The sequence below is a fragment of the Neoarius graeffei genome, chromosome 20 (genome assembly GCF_027579695.1).
Source record: "Neoarius graeffei isolate fNeoGra1 chromosome 20, fNeoGra1.pri, whole genome shotgun sequence".
Lineage (NCBI taxonomy): Eukaryota > Metazoa > Chordata > Actinopteri > Siluriformes > Ariidae > Neoarius > Neoarius graeffei.
Window position 1 is genome coordinate 51118844 of NC_083588.1, and position 10608 is coordinate 51129451.

A 10608-nucleotide genomic window follows, 5' to 3' on the forward strand; every position below is an offset into this window, starting at 1 on the left:
GAGGAAACCCATGCGGACACAGGGAGAACATGCAAACTCCACAGGCTCTCGTTGGCTATGGGGCTCGAACCCAGGACCTTCTTGCTGTGAGGCGACAGTGCTAACCACTACACCACTGTGCCGCCCATTGAGGAACATATTTTCCAATATCTTCACTCGTGAGGAAATCAATGAATTGTTTTGATTAACTTGCGTAGCTTTTGTTTGTGAATGTGTCGATATAATACAAAGAAAATCGCATGTTGGCTTGAAGATATGAAGTTTATCTTCTCATGTTGAAAAACGCATATTTTTCATACGAAATACATCACGGATCTGAGTGACATCTCATCTCATTATCTCATCTCATTGTCTCTAGTCGCTTTATCCTGTTCTACAGGGTCGCAGGCAAGCTGGAGCCTATCCCAGCTGACTACGGGCGAAAGGCGGGGTACACCCTGGACAAGTCGCCAGGTCATCACAGGGCTGACACATAGACACAGACAACCATTCACACTCACATTCACACCTACGCTCAATTTAGAGCCACCAGTTAACCTAACCTGCATGTCTTTGGACTGTGGGGGAAACCGGAGCACCCGGAGGAAACCCACGGGGACACAGGGAGAACATGCAAACTCCACACAGAAAGGCCCTCACCGGCCACGGGGCTCGAACCCGGACCTTCTTGCTGTGAGGCGACAGCGCTAACCACTACATCACCGTGCCGCCCTCTGAGTGACATATTTAAATAATATTGGCTGGCTTTTTTGTGTGGTACGTATATCAGATATATTCCATTCAGCTAGCATGATACTGAACTCATCTTCGACTCATTCAGTATCATGGTAGCTGAATGGAATACATCTGATATATTATTTAAAAAAGCCAGCCAATATTATTATTATTATCTCATCTCATTATCTCTAGCCGCTTTATCCTTCTACAGGGTCGCAGGCAAGCTGGAGCCTATCCCAGCTGACTACGGGCGAAAGGCGGGGTACACCCTGGACAAGTCGCCAGGTCATCACAGGGCTGACGCATAGACACAGACAACCATTCACACTCACATTCACACCTACGGTCAATTTAGAGTCACCAGTTAACCTAACCTGCATGTCTTTGGACTGTGGGGGAAACCGGAGCACCCGGAGGAAACCCACGCGGACACGGGGAGAACATGCAAACTCCACACAGAAAGGCCCTCGCCGGCCACGGGGCTCGAACCCAGGACCTTCTTGCTGTGAGGCGACAGCGCTAACCACTACACCACCGTGCCGCCTATTATTATTATTATACATTCCTTTCAGGTGTTCAATGCATCTTTCTCTTTCAAAATTCTCTCAAAATCTTCTGCATTTAACGAAGCAAACCTGGCGGCCATGTTTGTTTACAAATTGTCCCACTCACTCGCTAGCACGGACGTTTTACATACATCTCCGACGTGCAACGTCATGTTGTCTTGACAACCATGCAAACATATGTAAACCATATTCAACACTCATTCTCCATTGGGTAAAGTGACGTAATACCCGTAGGATAAGCGATATGCTCGCAATATTGCATGCTATCGAACCAAATGAACGGAACCCGCTGGAAGGGAATAGAACACATGCTTTTATTCCATCGATAAAAGTGTCCTGTATGTATAATAATCACTGACATTTCACTCCGATGACGTCACTCGGCGTTGTCAAAATGGCAAACCGGTTCAAAATTTAATTATTTTGATTAACTTGCGTATTTTTTGTGTGTGGACGTGTCCATATAATAAAAAAAATATTACACAGTGGTGCGAAGACATGAAGTTTATCTTCTGGTGTTGAAAAATATTTCACTCGTTCGCTTCACTAACTCGTGAAATATACGTTCACCATTCGAAGATAAACTTCATATCTTCGCTCCACTGTGTAATATCATCTATTTATTTTTTTCGCGGTCCGGTTTCCATCAAATCCTGCGCTCTGATTGGCTGGCGAGCGGCTCATTATCCTACGATACGGACCCCGGTTACAGACCCCGGTTACGGACCTCTGGCGACTCGCTAGTTCACAACAACAACAAACAGTAGAATTTTTTGTCAACATTTATCTTTTTTTATAAGATTTATTTATAAGATTATCAAAAATCTTATAAATTTTTGCCAGCATTTCTCAGTATAATAGCATCAATTTTACAGCATAGATCGCGATAACGACAGTCTTCACAGCGAAAGCGAGTTTTACTACCCTGAGGAAGAAGAAATAAAAGAAAACATTTCAGGAGAAAGCTAAAAACCTCTAACTTGCTAACGCCGAGCAAAAACATGGCTGAATCCTGAATGACTCCTATTTGTATAAATAGGGGACTACATAGGAGGCAAAATGTAGTTTTTCCCTGCCATGGAAGTGCACTTGTATACTGAGGAGGAAGCAATTTGCATTACAGCCGTGAATGAGGATTCAAAATGGCGGCTCAGCTCAGTTTTCTCTTTCAGGCGCTCTCGTTTTCTGTTAGAATTTGGTAAAGAAAAAAATAAATATATTATTTACCAGCTTAAGGTCGGGCCGTATGGTGAAATACCGTGACCTCGGCCTTGAATACTGACCTCAGCCCAGAGGGCCTCGCTTAGTACTTTCAAGACCTCGGTCACGGTATTTCACGACACGGACCTCCCAGCTCGTAAATAACATATATACACATGATAGAGATATCTGTGTGGCATGCTTGAAGCTGGTCCAGGCTGGCTTGATTGCAACTTGAGATTTACAGTATCTTCGCTCGCACGTCTGCTCTTTGTTTCCATAAGTTTATCCTGACCAGTGATGTCATGCTTCATCACTCTATCACACACAGACAACTCGGCTTCTTAAATCATCATCATCCAATCACACAGTCACAACACGCTCCTGAATGTAAATATATACTCATGTTTGTCCTACAATAAACTAAGAAACATCTCTGAGCAGTCGTGTCTGAGTCAGTGACTGTTGCTCCCAAATATCCGTGAGGTAGAATCTCCTGGGCGGCAGAGGCCTACATTCCTAGATCATATTTTATCAATTCAACCTCCTTGAGTACAGACAGATCAAAACTGATCAATACGATTCGATTTGACAGCCTCTGATCAATACGTCACAAAGCTGTGAGGAGTTACAGGCTAATCAGCTTGCTCACATATTAATTTATTACACGTTAATTAAAAATAACACAAAATAATAATTGATCCAAATCATTCGATCGGCTTATTATATTGAATACATCAATGGAGATTGAAATTGATGGAGACGGCTCATTATCTGTAGCCGCTTTATCCTGTTCTACAGGGTCGCAGGCAAGCTGAAGCCTATCCCAGCTGACTACGGGCGAAAGGCGGGGTACACCCTGGACAAGTCGCCAGGTCATCACAGGGCTGACACATAGACACAGACAACCATTCACACTCACATTCACACCTACGGTCAATTTAGAGTCACCAGTTAACCTAACCTGCATGTCTTTGGACTGTGGGGGAAACCGGAGCACCCGGAGGAAACCCACGTGGACACGGGGAGAACATGCAAACTCCACACAGAAAGGCCCTCGCCGGCCACGGGGCTCGAACCCAGGACCTTCTTGCTGTGAGGCGACAGCGCTAACCACTACACCACCGTGCCGCCTATTACGAAGGATATATTAGTATATTTTTATAAGGAAGGACTGTATGATTGTCGTTTGTCACTGTCGCAGTACCCACAAAGGTACTTATTTGTACCCTTTGTATACTGCTTGGGAACATACAGTATATGTACCTTTTTGTCCCTAAAATGTACACACAGTTACCCTGAGGTCCAATAATGATCTCTAGAGGGTACATTAGTGTAGACTGGGGGACAGAAATGGACTCTGTTTCTGATAGTGTATGCCAGAAAGTCAGATTTGGGATGCTGTGGGCTCAAGTCCTGGGCTGGATTTGTTCAAGTGTGTGTGTGTGTGTGTGCGCGCAACTACGCTTTCCGGTGCACGTGGGCGTGGTTATAATGAAGCCGGAATAATGAATGACATCATTGCTCTGTCTCGGACGCCATCAGCATCTCTAAATGACTATTACAGCCTGAAAAAGTGGAGAATTTGGAAAGGAAATGCAGAATGGCAAGATTCATATAATAATAATAATACTCAGTGTAAAGCTTAGACTGTGAGGTTTGGGAATATAAACCTGCATGAAAATAGACGACTAGAGAGAGAGAGAGAGTTAAAAGGAAATAAAACAGTGTAAACTGGAAAAAAAAACATACTGAGTCAATGAAAATAGCCTAAAACATGTTTATATAATGGGTTATGCAACAGGAAGCTGAAAATGAGAAAAGAAATGATGGGAAAACTCTCTAACTAGGATTTGAAATAGTACAATCCTATTTTAAGCATATTTATATTTATTTACTGTGCTTTACTTTAGCTAAAATAGAGTTGCTATTCATATAATACTATAGGGAAGAAAACTAGATTATTTTCTGCTAAACAAACAAACCCAGGCGATAGTGACTGAGAATACCGAGATAATAATCCCGAATGGCATGAATATTGGTTTGAGCCCTATTTAAAACCTAAACAGCTGAGGTTTGTTTGTTTGTGTCCCTGCAGCAGGTGTGTAGTGTTTTGTGTCCTGTTTTCTTCAGCCTTACCTGCGCGTGCGAGCCGTGGTGGTCAAACATGTCCATCTGGATTTCCTGTGTCGAGGTGGAAGGCGTCCTGGACATCCCTTTCTGTACCATTGATTTCAGCCTCAGGAACGGTGTGTAGTGTTTCACTGACTCTGCTCTACGGGGTCTTTTTCAAGCCGTTCATTGTCAAAACATGTTTGTTTCAGGTTAAACCGCTACACCGTCTGAGGTTACTATAGCGACCGGATCACTCTTCCTGCGCGCGCGGTCAGTACACTCACTCACTGAGCTCGAGCCTGCTGCCGTTGTTAGGCGGAGTGGCCACGCCCCGTCCTTTCTCCGCCTGTCAATCAATCAGACGCGTTTTCGGAGCGGTGAGCTGGAACCGATACACTTCTCCACATCCTTATATACAGCACACACTGTGGGGCATCGATAGTGAGAACGCTCGCTCTGAAACCGGTTACTGGATTCATAAAAATATACTGATATTATATGCTGTACTGTACAAAAGTAGGCAACCTATTTTTGGACAAATCTTGTGACATAGATAGATAGATAGATAGATAGATAGATAGAGATGAAATGTCTTGCGAAAATCACAAAGAAATGGAAGTTATGGCCGATTAGGTGTTTTTACAAGATTTGACCTTGGTGACCTTGACCTTTGACCTTGGCCCACCAAAAACTAAGGATGTCTTTGTGTGACCCTAGTGAGTTGTCCTGTGCATTTTGGTGAAGATTGGTCAAGAAATGACGACGCTAGAGCACCAACAAACAAACAAACAAACGGACAAACGGACAAACAGACAGATCAGCATACCTGAAAAAATCTCTGATTTTCATGAGTAATAGATAGATAGATAGATAGATAGATAGATAGATAGATAGATAGATGAAAAGTCTTGCGAAAATCACAAAGAAATGGAAGTTATGGCCGATTAGGTGTTTTTACAAGATTTGACCTTGGTGACCTTGACCTTTGACCTTGACCAACCAAAAACTAAGGATGTCTTTGTGTGACCCTAGTGAGTTGTCCTGTGCATTTTGGTGAAGCTTGGTCAAGAAATGACGGCGCTAGAGCACCAACAAACAAACAAACAAACAAATGCACAAACAAATGCACAAACAGACAGATCAACATACCTGAAAAAATCTCTGATTTTCACGAGTAATAGATAGATAGATAGATAGATAGATAGATAGATAGATATGAAATGTCTTGCGAAAATCACAAAGAAATGGAAGTTATGGCCGATTAGGTGTTTTTACAAGATTTGACCTTGGTGACCCTGACCTTTGACCTTGACCCACCAAAAACTAAGGATGTCTTTGTGTGACCCTAGTGAGTTGTCCTGTGCATTTTGGTGAAGATTGGTCAAGAAATGACGACGCTAGAGCACCAACAAACAAACAAACAAACAAACAAACGGACAAACGGACAAACAGACAGATCAGCATACCTGAAAAAATCTCTGATTTTCACGAGTAATAGATAGATAGATAGATAGATAGATAGATAGATAGAGATGAAATGTCTTGCGAAAATCACAAAGAAATGGAAGTTATGGCCGATTAGGTGTTTTTACAAGATTTGACCTTGGTGACCTTGACCTTTGACCTTGGCCCACCAAAAACTAAGGATGTTTTTGTGTGACCCTAGTGAGTTGTCCTGTGCATTTTGGTGAAGATTGGTCAAGAAATGACGACGCTAGAGCACCAACAAACAAACAAACAAACAAACAAACAAACAAACAAACAAACAAACAAACACACAGATCAACATACCTGAAAAAATCTCTGATTTTCACGAGTAATAGATAGATAGATAGATAGATAGATAGATAGATAGATAGATAAGGCTTCTGGGTTTTGTATGCGGGGCGGGACGGTGGCATAGTGGTTAGCACTGTAGCCTCACAGCAAGAAGATCCTGGGTTTGCGGCCGGTGAAGACCTTTCTGTGTGGAGTTTGCATGTTCTCCCCGTGGGTTTCCTCCGAGTGTTCCGGTTTCTCCCGCAGTCCAAAACAGTGTTGTAGTCGAGTCACTAAACCTTGAGTCTGAGCCCAGTGTCGAGTCCCTGGTGTTTAAGTCTGAGTCAAGTCCAAGTCATTACAGAAAATTTCGAGTCTGAGTCGAGTCCTCTACTGATCTGAGTCGAGTCCAACACAAGCCCTGCTATCAACAGGACAAATATCATGAGAGAGGGTTAACACTAGCTAGTTCATCGCTCAGCAAGCAAGCCCCACTATCAACAGAGCAATGAACATAGCGTGTCACTTCCTTCTCTGGGTGGAGTCTTACCAAATGACGATTGAAGTTCGAGGTCGTCCCCGTCATCTCCTCGATAGTTCTTCTACATATAGAACACATAGCAGTGCATTTTTTTCCCACTGCACGAGAAGTCTGTATAAGCAAAGCGGACAATCCTACAGTAGGTGCTTCTCTCCAGGCATTTTAACGTAATTGATGTTAGTTTGTTCCTGAACATGACGTATGAACAGGTGAATGTGCATTCTCTTGCATGAAACTAGTATACAAATTAATGTAGATATAAATTATAAATATCGTATGCCAAATTATTATGGCATGTTCCAAAAAATAAAGAAAAAAATCTCAGCTCCAATTTACAAGTCCGAATGCAGTTAATGCACGAGTCCGAGTCCAAGTCCGAGTCATTAGCGCTCAAGTCCAAGTCAAGTCACGAGTCCTTAAAATTAGAACACGAGTTGGACTTGAGTACTACAAGCCTGGTGCAAAGACATGCAGTTAGGTTAACTGGCTACTCTAAATTGCCCATAAGTGTGAATGGTTGTTTTCCAAGCCTGGAAATGGGAAGGTTGCGGCAGGAAGGGTACCCGGCATAAAACTATGCTCCATTGTGGATCAGTAGGGTCCACATGGACTCTGACCTGGCAATAGTGGTGGACAAGGGAGAAGAAGAAGATGAATCCACTAAATCCAAAGTGGCTTGAGATCATCACAGCCAGTTGCTGCATGTTGTTACATCTTAACCTTCAGTCTGCATGGCTGTTTTTTCAGGGCAACAGATTCGTAAGCTGGTGAAGGATGGGCTGATCATTAAAAAGCCTGTAACAGTTCACTCCCATGCCCGCTGTCGCAAGAACACCCTGGCTCGAAGAAAGGGCCGCCACACAGGCATTGGTAAGCCAAGATGTTGTTAGTTACTTATACCAGAACAAATTTCTTTTGTAAATATATCACTCACCCTGGGGCGGCACGGTGGTGTAGTGGTTAGCGCTGTCACCTCACAGCAAGAAGGTCCGGGTTCGAGCCCCGTGGCCGGCGAGGGCCTTTCTGTGCGGAGTTTGCATGTTCTCCCCGTGTCTGCGTGGGTTTCCTCCAGGTGCTCCTGTTTTCCCCCACAGTCCAAAGACATGCAGGTTAGGTTAACTGGTGGCTCTAAATTGACCGTAGGTGTGAATGTGAGTGTGAATGGTTGTCTGCGTCTATGTGTCAGCCCTGTGATGACCTGGCGACTTGTCCAGGGTGTACCCCGCCTTTCGCCCGTAGTCAGCTGGGATAGGCTCCAGCTTGCCTGCGACCCTGTAGAACAGGATAAAGCAGCTAGAGATAATGAGATGAGATGAGATTTCTTTTAAATAGAAAGATGTAAAGAAGTCATCTTTACTTTACAATACTTCTTTACAGCCACGGAGCAGTCATGGTACTAAAGGGTTGCCGGTTTGATTCCCAGGACCAGAAGGAAAAAGTTGAGTAAATGAATAGCACTTTCGCCTCCCTCTGTATCATGGCTGAAGTGCCCTTGAGCAAGGCACCTAACCCCCAACTGCTCCCCGGGCACTGTAGCATAGCTGCTCACTGCTCTGTGTGTGTGTGTGTGTGTGTGTGTGTTCACTGCTTCAGATGGGTTAAATGCAGAGAAGGACAGTGTTTCCCACAGATCAGGTAGCAATTTGTGGTGCTCCACTGTGCCAATGAGGGAATCGTGCACGGTGGTGTCGTGGCGGTCTGTGGAGTCGGTCATTGGGGTGTATGCAAAGTGTTTACAGCGGGCGGTGTTCAAACACACAATATTTTTCTTCAGAGTCACCTGCTGGGACTATTTTAAAGCTACAAGAAGCATTTGAGATTATTCAGTTCAATCTAAATTCTTTTAAGTTCTTTAAGAGAAGACAGCTAAAACAATTTTTACCAGAACCCTGCCTGGTTTCATTCCTTGACCCAACTTTACATTACAGGGCAGGCCATTAGTTTGCTGGGCTTGATGTTGGTAGAAAACCTGTCTTTTAAAGTTATGAAAATTACTCACCAAAATTGAAGTTAAAGTTTAGTTTTTACTAGAGATGCGCCGATTCCGATTTCCAATTTTCCATGGAGTGTGACCTGCCGATACCGATTTCATTTTTTCAAACCACTTCACAGCACACACAAAGACTATTTTCTTTTTATCTTTTCTTTAATAGAACATTCTGCAAGATTTTCAGTAATAAATTTTCAACACCTCAAAGGTTGAAAACAAACAAAAAGACATTGTTCTTTGTAAAATCTTTCTTCATGTTTGGTATTCACACAAACATTTTTTCTTTTCCCATCCAATATCTGGCACAAAACCAACTTCCCCCTCATATATTATTTGCCTACTGCTATGGAACACACTTTCATAAGCCTATTTAGATCTGAAAACTTATGCCTTATAGAACAACCCATTTCTTCATTCAGTATCAAAATACAAAAATAATTTCCAGTCATACCATAGCCATTCTATCATCTTTGTCAAATGTGTATTTGTAGAGTAATTTCCAATGGAATCAAGTGCAACCAAGGTTGTAAAACAAACAAAAAGACATTTCTCTCTCTCTCTCTCTCTCTCTCTTTCTCTCTTTGTACAAATCTAACTAGATGTTTGGTAATAGGCTAACGTATTAATTCCTGTAATGGGAAATTCACACAAACACAAACATTTTCTTCTTTTCACATCCAATATCTGGCACAAAAAAATTCACTATATTTGGATATCCAAATATAGTGAAATTTATTTTTTTTTGTTAACGGCGTGCGCGCCGGAGCTCGTTAGGCGCGCAGGACTGACACTATTCTGTGCAAGCTCAACACAATCGCACTAGAAAGCATGTTCAAGCTGTTTGATCGGCAGAAAATCGGCATATTTTAATTTTGACCGGCCGGTCGCTGGTCATGGCCGATCACGTGAAAATCGACCGATTCCGATCGGCAGCCGGTCAATCGGTGCATTTCTGGTTTTTACCTTAGTTTTTTGCCTTTTTGGTGGTAATCTTTCAATCATTCTTTAGTTGACATTCAAGGAATAAATTGCAAAAAACAAGCTGGAGGTTTGTATTTTAAATATTGAACTCAACACTTACCTCAACCAATACTAAAATGAAATAAATAGTATAATGTAACAAAATAATAATAAAATAAAATATCATAATTAGATGTAAGAAACCACTTAAGGTAACACCAAGGCAACTAACAATAATGAAAAAGCATTACCCTAAATGGTGCAAAGCCTGCATGCCCTATCAGAACATTTGTGGCTTCCTGAAAAAAAACTCCAGTGCCCTATCGTAAGGGAAGTCATTGCTGAAGCGGGATAAACGGGATAATGCAATAAGGCCGGTTCCTCGCGTCAGGCTGCTACTGTATGCCTCAAAATTGGCTTCTAGCCTGACTCAGGGGTGTCCGTTTCCTGTAAGCCAAGAAGGCTATGATAAAGCTCATCACGAGCACGACATAGGCTACCTTTTAAAATAAGGGGTCGGAAGGCTAATCGGGAAGGCTGCGTTATTTTTAATTAGCCGAACAGGCCTACTTGCAGTCCGGGTATATGCGCACCGGCAGGCCTGTGGACACGCCTCTCCGTCTCTCTCTGTGTGTGGGTGTGCGCGCGCGCGTGAACGAGAAGAAAGAGCACTATGAATGAACGGAACGATACGCAACGGATTTTTTTTTTCAAAATCGCAAGTCTGATTGTGTGGCGATAGGAATCCATTGTGTGGCGCT

The 10608-nt window shown here is 42.9% G+C and overlaps 1 protein-coding gene across 3 annotated transcripts in view; it reads right to left on the reverse strand.

Moving 5' to 3' along the window:
- cacnb1 (calcium channel, voltage-dependent, beta 1 subunit) overlaps nt 1-4867 on the reverse strand; it is a 107840-nt gene extending 102973 nt beyond the window's left edge. For all 3 annotated transcript variants that reach the window (XM_060901940.1, XM_060901939.1, XM_060901943.1), the window contains exon 1: nt 4623-4867. In XM_060901940.1, the coding sequence (XP_060757923.1) occupies nt 4623-4712 (90 nt within the window). In that variant the 5' untranslated portion in view covers nt 4713-4867. The remainder of the gene's footprint in view (nt 1-4622) is intronic.
- Nucleotides 4868-10608: the final 5741 nt, after the last annotated feature.